Raw genomic sequence first — 15,323 nt, forward strand, 5'->3', positions numbered from 1 at the left:
AAATCTACAACAAATAAGTATGTAGTACACAAGGATGAATGAAAATCTATTTTCATGACAACTTGTTATTATCTTTGGACATGGGGGGAAAATTCAATTTTTGAAGCCAATTTTGGTCTCACAATGATCTTACATGATTCGAAAGATGACAAAAGATATTGACAGTTATAACCAACCTCATTCTATCGGTTGGCAACGGCATCTTGACCACATTTCATACAAAGATATTTGATTATTAAACATAGCTACCATGAAAAATAGTTGGGGAAATTACCCCTACTGTTATATACTCCTAAACAAAATTAGAGGCTGCCTACATTTCATTACAAATATAGTATAGTATTACTTATACTACTCAATATTTCCAGGCAAAAACATAGGGAAAATTCACCTTGAACCATATGAATAAGGGAATACATTGCTGAAAAATGGAGGCCACTTAATAGTGTAAAGTAGAAATCTATCTATAGAGCTCCTTTGCAATGTTTACTTCTGTAAATTGCTTTGATATAAGCATCATTGCTGAAAAGTTAGTAATAGAACCCTTCCTTCAAAATCAGCTCCCAAATCCAAATGGTGATTTCGCTCTACTTCCGCCTTCGCCGTACATTTCGTTCCACTTCCTCAACTCATTCATGCTTGTTGCGTCATACGCAACAGATGGACCAACCTGCGCATTTTAACATGTCAGTCATTTCATGTTTGGAAAACTAAGAAGGAATATGTTCCGCAATTTTTATTTCAGATAGGAACGTAACAACAACAAAAATTTACATACCTTGGATTTTGCTTGCACAAAATCTTCCAAATTAAGAGGCCTTAATACTGAATTTGTAGTATCATTGTCTCGCTGTGTAAGCCAGAAGATAGTAGTATTCATGTTAGTTACCAGGCAAACAAATACAATTAGATGGTGACATGCATGAAGTCACGTGTATACAAAAGGGACTCAAATATTTACCGGGATCAAAAACAAATTTAATTAACTTTTTCATAGTTTTTTTAGTTTTATCTAAAACCAACGTGAATTTGTGTGAAATTTTTATATATAGGTAAACAAAAATCATCACAAGAAATTGGAGCAATTTTCTTGTATTACAGCGCGTTTATGATCCCCATACCTTCCTTTCTTCTTCTAAGAGCTCTTGAACAGGTCTATATGCTGCAGCAACACACAGGTTCTGCCAAATATAACCATGAAGCAGTATGAGATGTATTACTTGATAGTTGAAACGGATAACCAGAGAATATTATTAGCAAAAGAAACGTATGATTCGACCACGTGAGGAATCAGAGGGATGAGAGGTAAAATATGGGAGCATTCTCCACAAACCCCTACCCCAACACATACACAAAATCCCTCACATGATCAAGAATAGCGGTGCCTTAAATAGTAGTTTCTACTTTCTACTCAGTTGCACTTGACAATATATACCTTCAAATCACTGCCAGAGTATCCTTCGGTCAAGTTAGCAAGTTCGTCGTATTGAAAATCGGAGTACAGATTTTCTTTTGCAAGAAATATTCTTAGAATCTTCTTTCGGTTTTCAGCATCAGGTAAATCAACATAGATCCTACACAAAAATACAAGCACAGCACAGTTAGCAATGCTTCATTTTCTTATCTACTTTTTAAGATTGTGTGAGTATAATTTTTTTTGGGAAAAAAAATCCTGTTAACTTCAACAGTTTGAGTCTTAAGACCCTCAATTTCTAAAGTAGGACTTGATTGATTTGAGTTTAAAAAAGCATTTCCCGCTTTCACCAATAATTACAAAAGTGTCACATAATTGTTTTCACTACTTTCAAAAATGCAATAATTGAACAGAAGATGTGGTCATAACCCTTCATCCAATTTTTCTACGCGAAATCTTATAGTTTACCTTCTTGGTAAACGACGGATAACAGCATCATCAAGGTCAAATGGCCTGTTTGTTGCACCAAGAATGAGGATTCTTTGATTCTCTTTGGACCTCAATCCATCCCATGCTGCCATGAACTCATTCCTCATTCTTCTAGTGGCCTCATGCTCAAAAGCACCACCTCGAGCACCAAGCAAACTGTCAACCTACAATATGGATTCTAGTCAGAAATCAATTTTCTAATTTGAGAGTTAGAGAAACTATTATGTGCAGCCTTCAATAAAAGTTATTCAACTTATCACTTAAAATTTTTACAAGAACCATTAGGTGTGCCGTGGAAAATAGAAATTGTTAGTCTTTAAAGTTCAAACGTAATATTCAAATTCTTGAATTGCAATTTTTTCTGTTGCCTTATCAAATCAACAAAAATATCAGCGACAAAAAAGATTGGTATGGCCGCAAAATTCAATGTACTATAAAAAGTATATTCTATTTCTAGAAAACCATGCATGTTTATAAAAGCAAAACTAAAGATGAAAGAAGTTATGCATTTAGACACTCACCTCATCAACAAATATAATGACAGGTGCAAGCTTGCTGGCAAATGAGAAAAGTGCTTTGGTTAGTTTCTCAGCATCTCCAAACCACTGTATCAGCAAAGAAACAAATAAATAAAAATATCACATAATACAGAAGAAACTCATGCCCCTTTATAAAATTTAAGAAAAAGTAATATAACAAAACTAATGAAAAAACTCAAAGCGATATTTTTATAAGCAAAAAAAAAAAGTTAAAGTGAAGCAAAAGATGAAGAGAGTAGAGACATACAACCCAACTAAATTGGTACCCCTGCACCAACCCCCAAACTGCTGGACTCTTAAGAAAAAAACTAGTTAATTGTAAGCCTATTAGCTTTTTACTTAAGTTACCTATTTTAAATTTCTTAATGTGTTTTCTAAGTCATCTATGCTCTACCCATTCCACTCTCATGATCAATTGTACTGTACTGACAAAATCCACTTGGAACTCTAAAATTTCCCTTATGGCCAAATTTTTTGTTGGACCTGTACTTAATAGGACTGATACAAGTAACATGTTATAGACAATGAGAACTCACAAAGTCCTACAGCTTTAACCATGTAAATGTTACGGTCTACTTTAGAAACAGAGACAGTGTATTTTTAAGGAAGCTAAGATCTTATAGGTCTGTCCTTACGGCTAAGTTTATTCTCATTCTATGCTAAAAATATTTGGCAAAAATTTATGCAAGTTCTTCAGTGTATTTGATTAGAAAGGAGTGTGAAGCTTTCTACGGTTTCTCGTTTCCTTGTGATTATTATCAAACAGGTTTGTGTTTTTAGCTCTACACTAATGCTTGGGCACATTGTTTGAAAATGAAAAGAGATTGGACTCCTTTGCTGCAATTTTGAGTCAAATGGTTTTATGTTTTTTTTCTTGAAAACTACCTCACTAGGTGGAGTTAGACATGTGGATCAATTGATGCCATTGGACTCTACCAAAAGCAAAAAAAAAAAAAAATGTTAAATTCATTTCAAGCATGTTTATCAAAATCAAAATTACCTTTGAAGTAAGGGTCGAACCAGTTATGCTGATAAAATTTGCACCGGCTTCTGTTGCAAGTGCCTTGGCCAGAAGAGTTTTCCCAGTTCCAGGAGGACCAAAAAGCAATATTCCTTTGCAGGGCTGAAAAATTTTATCAAATGTATTACACACAACAAATTAAGAGAACAAAACTGATTTGGTTACACTCAGAATGCGTACAAGAAACAAGGAAAATTACCCGCAACAGGTTTCCACGAGTGAAAAGCTCGGGCCTTCTCATTGGAAGAATAACAAGTTCCTGAAGTGCCTTCTTAACATCTTCAAGAGCACCTATGTCATCAAACTTCACCCCAATTTCACCAGGAGGTACAACAGATGAAACGAAATTGCTCTCAAACTCATCCTTTGCAAGGCTCTGTTACAAAATTTGTGTGATCAAAATCAACAGAAGATAAAAAAAAAGCGCTGAACTTATGATGATCACTTATAATGTATAAGTTCAGCAAAATAAACAATCACATGCCTTGAGGTTCTGAGAAGGTTTTCGTGACATAGTTTCCATGTCTTTCATCCTTGAGATTGCAATTTCAAGACTTCACAAAAGGGAAAAAAACAAAAAATGCACTTTAAATTTTGCCTGATTGCTTATTAAAAAAAAATTGCCTGATTACATTTATAAAATAGAATGATAGGATTTACACATATACCTTTCGCGTGGTATGCACAATCTTTCTCCTTTAACAGAAGGAAGCAAGCATGATGACAAGTAATGGTTTTTTGCCCAGCCTACCACTTTCTCAGCTTCTGAAAAAATTAAACGACACGAATCATGAATAGTAAGAACATGAAGTTTGATGATGGAAAACATTAACTATTGCCTATATAGAGAACTTATCAAAGATTCAAAAGTACAAGTACCGAGTGAAAAAATAAAGCTTTTAGCTAAAAGTCCCCTATGTACTAAATGTTGTATTTCTCAAAAGATACTTCCGATTATTTTAATTCCTTAACAGTATCTCTTAGCGAACTTTTTTTATAGACAAATGCTAGTTGTTAGTAGGTTATCTTAGTGCCTAGTCTTTGAACCCGGGACCTCCTCAAACTCCTTCAAGTGTTCCAGCTCAACCTCTTTACATTAGAAGGTACACATGCAATCAATGAGGAAGAAAATGGCATACAAAGTCACAAGTGAAACAGTTTTGAAATCAACTATAATCTCTTACTCTGCTTTGTTAAAATGATGCCATCAGTATTCGCTTGCAAGAGGTCAACGCATGATAGCTGGTGTTCTTCAAGAACCTGCAACATGGAAATCCAGCTATAAATAAAATACTTTTTTCTTGAATATGGCGGAAAAACCCGCAATAGCGGCCGATATTTACCATTGCGGCGAGCCCAAAAACTGCCATGTATATCCGCCATAGCGGCCATGGCGGGGCAATTTGATAACACTGTTGAATAGTATTCAAGAAAATTTCGGATTCTTTCGTATTCCACCAATTAGTAATCCAAGATTCCAGACTTTTCTTAAATGTAAAAGAGATGCACCAGGGCAAAAAGACTATAGATGTAAGACATAGAAAGGGGAATGAACGCTTTCTTTTTTGCCATTTTTCGTCTTTAATGAACTCATGCTTACTATTTAGGGTGTAAAATGCAATCATAGAAAACATACTCCAAAGGCAACACACTTAACATATATATTTGGCCTCTATAAAAAGGACAGTTTACTAGTGGTATCTCTATGTAAATTATATTTGGTGTCCATGCATTAACAAAAATATTGTGCTTTAGTCTCTCGTCAGTTACCAGAGACTAAAAGTACATATGTTTATTCTATTTATTTGAATAAAAATGGGGGGGAAATAAACAAGAAACAAATTGAAGTATGACAATTTTATTAAGACAAAATAGACAGTTTAAACTACACATGCATAAATCATCAAACATCGTCAAAGTAACAATAAATGCTTCAGAAAACTGAGAATTACCTTTCGTAGTTCATTCAAATTACTACGTGAAATCACAATTTTCCTGTCTTCCTCGAGTTGTTTTTTGAATACTACCTGTAGATTCTCCTCCTGTGAACATACAGAATATCATATGAACCCATGATATAAACAGCAAATAACAAATATAGAGTCATTCTTACTATTGACTGTGCAAAAGCTTAATAACTCTCAATCTACAACCTTAAATTAAAGGATACACAATTCCAATAGACAGCTAAACTAATATATAACTTCTGTTTTAATTTCTATTGTTTCTAATTTCTCTAATTTGTTAATATGTGTCAGAACCCTTGAAGTATTAGTACTTCATAATGGTATAGACAAAAATATTATCTTTGGTGATTCATCATGATTACGTTATGAGGATGAAATACAAAACAATTACCTTAGGTGGATGTACACTCAAAACATTAGAGAAAAGCTTGTTAATGTCATCCTCTTCAGATGTCTTTCCCCCTTTAAATCCATCAGTCAGGTGCTTCAAAGAAAGAGGCTGTGAGCGAATACGAAAATGAATTTGTTAATAGGATCCCAAAAAATCATTTGGTGATTTCCATAATTCTCTAGTTATTGTTCTATTATTAACCACTGATTTCTTAGTTCGCATACAATTCAACAGTTGATAATGCTGACAAACAGGACAGAATACAATTGCACTTGGGCGGCATAAAATTGACATGAAGAATAGATAAGAAATTAGGATAGCAAACAAACGTCAACTGCATGGGAACATGAAAAGCAATATAAGAAATGAAATATTTAAAGGAATTCGTATATTTGTAGAGAGATAGAAAGCATTACCAGCTTAGCAACACGTCCAATGTTTGGGAGTATCATCGTCTGTCAAACAGTGCATGTGATCGTGGAGGAAAGTTAATTAAAACGATATTATTTTCTAAATGAAATTAATGCATTAGAGTCAGATATTTAGGATATATTCATGGGAAAAAATTTCAATTCAATCTTACAAATTTTTCTTTCTCCTTTGTTCCAGAATGAACTTTGTTTTGCCCACAAATCAATACTACAGGGCCAGATAACCGGTCAAACATCTCTTCAACCTTTTGAAAAAACTCATTTCGGCTTGACTTAGGAAGTGATTTATGCAACCACTGTGAACTATCCGGAAAATATACTATAAGAGGTTGTTTGGAATTCAAAACCTGCAAAAGCAATATTCGTATGTCACCTATCATCAAAAAAATATTTTAATACCCTTATTATGAGATTTCAAAAAATAGAAAATTACCAGAGCACTATACCTCACATAAAGCCTCCACTGCTATGTAGCAATCCTGTGTTTGAGCATCAAGATCGTTCTCAATGTCCTTAACTGTTTGAAAATTTAATTTTAAAAAATCTTAGTTTGCTTATAGTCAGGAGAACTAACAGATTTACTATCCATAAGGGAGGAGAAAAGTCTACATACTTATATCAAAATAGCTGCAGCTATCAAGCATAATATTCTAAAACCTTTCTCTAAGCCCTAGAATAGAAACTACTACTTCAATGATTCAACCTTTGATATATAAAAATGTTTCCTAACAATCGCCCAAACATAGAAAATAAAAGGAAGCTGACTTTAAAGTTAAGAAATTGAAGTTCTTCAATATTTTGAAAAAGAAAAATGTACCATTTATCCAATAAACTGATGCTTTTGGACGATCATTGTTAGGGTTCTCAACCTCATTCTCATTGGCCTTCTCTACATTATCATCTAAGATAACCGCAGCTTGATCTCCATTAACATCGTATACCTCTCCCCTTTGACCATTATTTAAAATTGAAACCCTGCAATATAAACACAGTTGGTTAATGGCCAAAAAAAAACAATAGCTGCAAGCTATAAGATTCTCTTAAACCTATAATTCTCATTTGCAATATGTTGTGGATATCAATAAAAAATAATTTTGGGTGATATTAAAGGAAATCCTCACCGTGATTTTAATTGTGGCATAAGATAGAAGAAAAATGAATCTTAAATATCCTACTAGCAATCAGTGTTACACCTTAGTATCAGATATAAAACCAATGACCAGAAAAGGAAAACACAAATACATGCGGAAAAAACATACAAGACGACCAAAGAAGCAACATATAAAATCACAAAATTTAAGAATATTACAAATTTGTAACATGCAAATAGAAGGCAATGCAACATTTATATTTAAGGCAAGATGTTTCAGCTTCAGCAATTTTAATAACAAAGAATAACAAGAATGTAAATTTACAAAAATATACAGCATGAATAATCAAAACTATCCCATGTATGCTAATAGAAATTACAAAATTATTAGTACAAACTAATTAATAATCTATTCTTCCATTATTGTTCATACTCCGTGTCCCATAACTTCACTATGGAACTCATAAATTTTACTTAAAGCAATTAAATAAAGGAATAAGACGATATATACCTCCCAATTCAATTGATAATCAAGTAGAAAACTCGACAAATAGGTATTAGATAAGTATCAGATCACATAGCAAAGAAAAAAGCAGAACCTTTCACACACCCAAAATAGAAACAGAAACCTAAAGCAGATTGTCTTTGTCAACACAGATGTTAATATTGCATTCACATGACCAGCTACGGTTAGCAACAAGTTTAATTGCATTATAACATTGTGCACAAATAGATAATAGGGAAAGGAGAAATAGATAGAGTTAATCAGGGTTCAACCTACGGAGGACTATAGACTGGCACAAGGACATATAATATAACAGAGGGAATTAAATATGATAAATGAAAAATAAAACGAGTAAATGCTCAAAACTCAAACCTTGGTCCCAATAAAACCAATGACTAACTCGGATTTACAAATACTTGCAATATAAACAATGATTTCCAACAGACACATACGGCTATAAAATTCCTTGATGGGTTGAATTGCTTTCTATTTCAGGTCGGCCTTTGGTCCGCACAAAAATGTTCAATATTTAAAATATTGTTTTAAGAAAATGCCAAGAGGCGAGAAAGGCATTTAAGAGTTTGACTGCTGCACAGAGGGAAAACTTAAATACCCACCTTTCAGGTAAAATAGTATAAGCATTAGTTGGACCATCAGACGTCGGTATCTTCCCCAGTTTGATCCTGTGATAAAATTATATATGCCAATGTCAGGTGAGTGGTATCTCAATCAAGTCCTATGGGGATGATGCATTGGTTTTACAAGAAAGAGTCACGGCCACTTTCCTATAACCACATCTGCAGTTCTTAAAATATCAGAGAGCCTGCTCATTATTGCCTTTCGTCCAAGTTTTATTGCACTTCGTTTTCACTCAAATCAAAACAAAGGTATCGAAACATTTTTTTGGAGAAAATATGGGTTTCATAGCTATGTAAGTATTATTAGTACTACACTCAGAGACATTCACCAAAACTACTACTGCGCGTTAGTTGAGAATTGCATTGACTTGTACACACTACATGAGTACTTGCATCAAACACACTTAAGTTAATAATCCGAGAACTTACTGTAACCAAGTAAAAGCAAAACACTATTTAAAGCAATCCATGTAAATAAAAACATTCACCAATTATTGGTATATATATAATTCAACCACAAGATTCTCAACAAAAAAAAAAAAATAGAAACAATAGTTCCACCACAAGGTAAAAACATCCAATGGAAAGTAAAGTAACCATATACACACTTTGATAATGCAAGGAATTAGTTGACTTTAAAAATCAGATTATAATATGAAGATTGGCTCTTTAAAGGACTGTGGCACATCACGAGCTCGTAACATAAAAACAGAAGATACATGTTCCTAACATCTTGAAATAAATCAGTATCAGTATATGGAAACAATTAGGATGCAAGAACTTTGGCAATTAAAGAAGTTCTCTTTCACAATTGAAACCGAAAAATAACTTAGATTTGGGATTCATATAAGTCAAGTCTACCACCATCCAACTACATTGCTCTAAACGTTTGGGTTGGGACCAAACTCGACCCCACAAAACTAATGTGAGACTTTCAGCATGTCCCTTCACACCTGAGATTAGACATCTGAAATGTGTATTAATGTGATTGGAAAATGTTTAGAGTCCCACATCAGATGAAATATGGCTTCAACATATGTTTATCAGTAGGGGCAAGCCTCTCCTTACAAGCTGGATTTATAAGGTTAAGTTAGGCCCGCTTTAAATTTTAAGTTGGTATCAGAGTTTGTCTATGTCCAAGATTCAATTGACCACCTGCTATGAAATTTCAGCTATCCACACATCAAATCCAATAGTGTTGTTGTGCATGAGGGGATAGGTTAAGAGTCCTACATCATATGAGATATGGTCTCAACATGTGTTTATAAGTGGGGGAAGGAATCCTCACCTTAAAATGTCGATTTTGAATGGTTAAGTTAGGCTCAATCTAAACCCTAAGAGAATAACATGGATATCAACATCCATCATCATGTCCAGAACAGAACATCTAGAGCGTGGACAAACAAATGCTAGGATAGACTTTGATACCATTTCAGAATTTGAACTTCGTTCCTAACTCAACACCACAAAACCAATTTGGTAGGCGAGGGTTGCCCAAGACTTATAAACATTAGACAGTATCTTTATTTCTTAAATCTGAGTGGGACTTTCAATAAACACCACCAAGCCCTCAATAATTAACAAAATTACCATAACTACAACAATGTATGTTGTCGCTGCCGTAGTAACAAGCATGAAAAAAATACACAATATGATAATCATCACTCGCACATTGTGATCATGCCCACAGCAACTGTTATTACTTGAGCAAAAAACAAATGTTTTGTAAATGAATATAAGATCACTTATTGTGTTCTATCCTTGACACAAGTACATAACATTAATTAAGGAATAAAGAAATTCATTTATAACAGATTTTTGAGCCCCACAAAATTTAATCCCAATGCCATTGAGAATCCATGAAAGTATGGCCTATATCACTTCCAATATGCCGTTTATGTGATCTTCTAGTGCAATATTTGTTTTAACTAGGGGTCTCTTTACTGATATGTCATTTCATATTTTATGAAATTGATTTGTGCTTGTGCATATGTCATTTCTTAGATGTTCTGGCTTTGTTTCAAAGAAACTTCATATTCTATAGTGGCCAATAGGCAAAAAGTGAACACCTTTACTATGTGCTTCTTTGTGATATTTGTTTTCTTTTGGTTTTTCTACTTAGGAACATATTTACCATCCTTCAGTATCTTTATTAATTTCACTCTAATAGGTTTGATAATTTTATTTGGATAGGAAAACGAAGCTATGATTCCGTTCATTTTCTACTGCTTTTGTTGTTCTTCTCAAGATATCATCAAATTGTCCATCCGTTTGCTCAAAAAATGTCTGCCGCAATTATTTGTCAATGTCAGCCATACTGACGTGTGACGGCAAAAGTATAATCGGGAAGCAAGCTCGTCTACACTTGAATCAAAAAAGCATGACATGTTTTCTTCAGTAAATCAAAAGAATGTCCCGACACATAAAAAATGAAAATTGTAGGAGACAGTGGACCACAAAGTAAGTATCTCCTATCTTACGGGTATAAGAAAGAAGGAAGAATTGTTTTATTACCTATCATCATTTGTAAATTTAATAGAAGGGCCGATGTACTTCACGCGGTCACCTAAAAAATATAATAAATCAGTAATAGGCAATTATGTGAATATCCATACATAAGAGAAAATGAATGTAAATAGGTTGCAGGTAGAAAGAGTAGAAAATCACATGCAAGCTCATTTGTATGATCAAAGCTCAACCTAGCTGAACATGTTACCTTTTCTTAGCTGAGATCCAGATTTATCAGTTGACTTGGTATCATCAGAATTCGATGACTCGGGACTCTCATCTCCAGTCACCATCTGCCAAAAGATTATGGGGTGTGGGGTGAGATCTCAAACTATCTGTCATATAGTCCTTGTGAAAAAAATTTACGTTTTTTAACTTGTCTATCTGTCATATAAGGCTGCCAGATACTTCATTTTAATACAGCTAAAAAATTGTATAACGCATATACCTTCTCAAATTCATCAACATTGTAAGGGATAAGTTTCTGAACAGCAGCTTTAACTTTCTTAAGAGCTGCTTCAGCAGATGCTAGTGCATCTTCATTATCGCTTGCATCTGACTTCGCTTCAGCACTGCTAGTCCATTCTTCTTCATTACTAGCATCATTATCATCCTCATTCTCACATTCTAGACCACCCTCATCCCCAGATTCTGCATTATCATCATCAGACTCATAGTCTGACGATTGATCATCATCAATATCCTACATAAAAATTCAGATGATATAGTCTTTTTTGCTTTCTAGCACCAGTACTAATATAATAAGAAACCATTGAATGACTTCTAATTTTTTCAGCGACTTACATAAGGAGCAAGGATGCTGCTGTCAAGCACCAACAACGGTACTTGTAAATCTTGTGCAAGAGCTCTAACTAATCTTTCCCGATAGAGCTCAGTGCCTGATGATAAAAGACAGAATAAACAGCAACAATCAAGACAAAAATTAGAATAAACTAGTGAGTCATATCTGCTGCGCAGTAGCATCCGGAATAAACAAGGACAAAGATTGTAGAATAAATTACAGACCCGGAATGCTTTGAAGCAATATTCTTCCACTTGAAGATGCAAGGCGGGTGCCAAAAGACGAAGCAAGCTTATTATGTCTCAAACGGGAAGCAGCACATTCCGTAAGAAGACTTTTCGTATGCTCACTACACAAATGGAAATATACAACACAGGTCCACAATAAATTTCAGAAAAGAGAAACCATTAAAGTTAATGAATATGAATGTTAAGTAATTACTTTATGTGATAAGGAAATGTGTCCCACGAAATGTTTATATTCTCCCATGGAGTAATTCTTCTCAGAAACTCATTTTTAAACTTATCTCTTCTCGTCAAAAATGGCGATTCTCTCCTTTTACTTTCTACAGCAAGCTTCTCATTAAGAAGCCATTCCTCCTGATCCTGTTCTCCAAGCTGTGCATGTGTATTGCAGCATTTAACATCTCCACCAGCCTTACCTAGCTGATTCTTCCCCTTATCCAAATCACCTCCATCGTTAACATGTACTTGTTTATTCTCACTTGCACTACTTCCATCACTTTCCGAACTAAAACCTCGTATCTGAGTACTCCTAAGACAAAAACTAGGCCTTTTGTTCAGACCGGTAAAACTATATCTAGATGAAACATGACTACATGAATCTGAACCTAAGAGATTTTTTTTTATAATACCACCAAGTGAAGAATATTCTCTCACGGTGGTCTTAGGTGATAAAGACTGAAAGCAATGATGGTCGGAGACTTTCGGCCTAAAAAAGTATTTTGACGGTTGCAACAACAAAGCCCATCTCCGATCTCGGCACTGTATTCTCCTCAAGTACATCGAGATTATTTCCTTCTTTCTCCAACTTTTACTGTGCTGCACAAGAATCGCATCCATTCAATAATTAACATGGTCATAAGACTGAGTTCTGCATTAGTTCTAATAATCGAACAGAAACTTAGAATATGAGTAATCAATTCACATTCACACATAGCATGTTCATGTTTTCTACAACTTTCATAAGAGTGGCCAATAGCTTAGCATGATTCACAACAAAAAAAAACAGAATACACTCATATTCAATAGCAAAAGCACCTTGTGAAAAAATGCACATTCTACAAGTGCAAACAACTATATAAATTTCCTATTAAAAAATCTAAATAGTTTTGCAATCATGCCACTAGGCATAAAAAAACAACATAACAATCAATGTTTGGATTCAAAATACCAAAAACAAGATCCAATTGAAGCTCTATGTTGCAGCTCCAACACAAAACAACTCAAAAATAAAAATAACAATTGGCAAAACATGGATAAATAAGATAAATCAAAGAAAGGAAAGAATTAGGGAGGGAGAAGAAGAAGAAAACCTGATTGGATTGGTTGATTGTGAAGAAGGAGGTCAGAGTTAGGCCATAAGATGGAAGGAGAGAGAGCGCGAAAGAATGTGCGAAAGAAGCGTTAAGGTTTAGATAATGGAAAAATCACAAGTTAGGAGAAGGTGTTGGTGATTGTGTTGTGAATGAAACGAAACGAAACGATTGCAAGCAAATTGTGTTGTTTTGTTTGTGTGTGGAAGCGTAACTAGTTCCACTCGCCCCCCTCGTGCGTCGTAGGTTTCTTGTTGTGTCAAGTTTGTGTTAGGCCCAGCTTAGGCTAGCCCATTTATTCATGGATAGTCTATAATCGAGAAATTAACATGTCACCCCATTTTTTTACTTGGCACCCCCACATTTTCTCAAACTCTCTCGAACCAGATTCAAACAACTTCGAGCAATCAACATCAAGCAACATCAACTCATTTCAAGCAACTATATGTAAGTTAATGACTTTTATAAATTTTATTGAGATTTTATATACATGTGTTTGAAGTTAATTTTTAGGTTATGAAATGGATAAATTTAACATGTTTGATAGCTTATACTTAATGAGAAACGAGTTAGATAGGCATTTTTTACAATCAATGCATTATTTTTGCTGATTTAGAGGTGTGCATTTCGCCAATGACGGTGATGAGAGTTGCAGATAATTTTGAAGATGCGTCTCCAAAATTTTGCAACATTTGGAAATTTAAAAATCGCGGATGCTTCTTCGTAGTCCATTAGACTACATTTTTTAATTTTTTTGGATTAAACTCATTGTGTAAAGCTTGTGGTGTGGTTTATTTACAAGAATTATGGTTGATAGACAAGACCGATTAAGACACCCCATGATTGCACAACATGCATTAGTTTGGAGGGAAAAGACTCAATCATCGCATGCTCATGTTACATCTAGCTTGTTTGATGCGGAGGCATCAGCTTTTGTAGCTCATGTATTTTTGCCTTTATCTTCCTCTTGTCATATGAGACGAGTGTCCCCTCCTCATGCATCCCTATCTTTATCTTTCATTAGATGGCAGAGTTCACCTATTCAGGCACCCGAGGCAGCAGAGATACCCAAGTCACTAGAGGTATCTCAGAAACTAGGGGCACCTGTGGCACCCCCGGCCTAGGAGACATTAGTGGTACACAAGGCATCAGAGGCACCTCAAGGGTTTGGAGGAGACCCGTCATACTTATCATTGCTGCCTCTTTGCCTGAAACATGGTGCCATGCATATCTAAGACGAAAAGGTAAACTTTAGTTGGATTAATTCTTTTGAACCTAAGTTTGTTCTAATAGCAAATTATGTTTTTGGGTTCATTCTTATTAATTTGTGTATGCAGGACCGTTATTCGCTAAAATTCATCAACCACATGTGAAATATTACTCGCATGTCTCATCCTAATGAGTAATGGTTTAAGGATGTTTTGCAGCCATCCTTGTGGGTGACCAAATATGTTACAATTAATCATAGTGTGCTTAACGTGTATATGGAGAGATGACATACGGAGATGTCATTATTTCATCTACTACATGTTGAGATGTTTATCACACTAGACGATGTCTCATGTCTGCTGCTTCTTCCGATTAGGGAAAACTTTTAGATCATGGGAGGGTTACCAAATATGAGGCACTGGAGTTAATGGAAGATTATTTGGGAGTTGACCTATAGGTTGCCATGGAGGAAATTGAATTCACCCGAAGGTCTTATGCTAGGTTTAGATTCTTGAAGGAGATGTATGCATATGAGATACTGAGAGCACAATACGTTTTTGGTGATAATGAGCGGGTATGACAACATAGAACGTATGTTATAAGAGCATACATATTGTATTTGGTTGGCACTGTCATGTTTTTGGATAAGTGTGTCACTTATGTGGATGTCATCTACATACGACACATCAATGAATTTAAGTTGACCCAATTAGTACAACTAGGGGGCCGCTTGTTTTATCTACTTGTACTCTAAGTTATTCGAA

General features: G+C 34.7%; 1 protein-coding gene across 3 annotated transcripts; it reads right to left on the reverse strand.

Moving 5' to 3' along the window:
* Positions 1-212: 212 nt before the first annotated feature.
* LOC131602208 (uncharacterized) lies at positions 213-13,569 on the reverse strand. 3 transcript variants are annotated; one of them, XM_058874252.1, is made up of 25 exons: positions 13,351-13,569; positions 12,237-12,851; positions 12,020-12,144; positions 11,798-11,892; positions 11,442-11,696; positions 11,202-11,286; positions 11,000-11,051; positions 8,465-8,530; positions 7,070-7,227; positions 6,699-6,769; positions 6,405-6,599; positions 6,238-6,276; positions 5,822-5,929; positions 5,416-5,505; positions 4,648-4,723; positions 4,132-4,228; positions 3,948-4,017; positions 3,663-3,839; positions 3,443-3,565; positions 2,425-2,508; positions 1,883-2,067; positions 1,436-1,574; positions 1,122-1,181; positions 779-850; positions 213-670 (listed from the first exon to the last, which is right to left on the reverse strand). In XM_058874252.1, exons 2-25 carry the CDS (start codon positions 12,818-12,820, stop codon positions 557-559), a joined length of 3,120 nt encoding a protein of 1,039 aa, XP_058730235.1. In that variant the 5' UTR covers positions 12,821-12,851; positions 13,351-13,569; the 3' UTR covers positions 213-556. The 3 variants fall into 3 exon arrangements, with proteins under 3 accessions (XP_058730235.1, XP_058730234.1, XP_058730236.1); XM_058874251.1 differs by having other exon boundaries at positions 12,237-12,856; XM_058874253.1 differs by lacking the exon at positions 8,465-8,530 and having other exon boundaries at positions 12,237-12,856.
* Positions 13,570-15,323: the final 1,754 nt, after the last annotated feature.

Source organism: Vicia villosa, linkage group LG5 (assembly GCF_029867415.1).
Source record: "Vicia villosa cultivar HV-30 ecotype Madison, WI linkage group LG5, Vvil1.0, whole genome shotgun sequence".
NCBI lineage: Eukaryota > Viridiplantae > Streptophyta > Magnoliopsida > Fabales > Fabaceae > Vicia > Vicia villosa.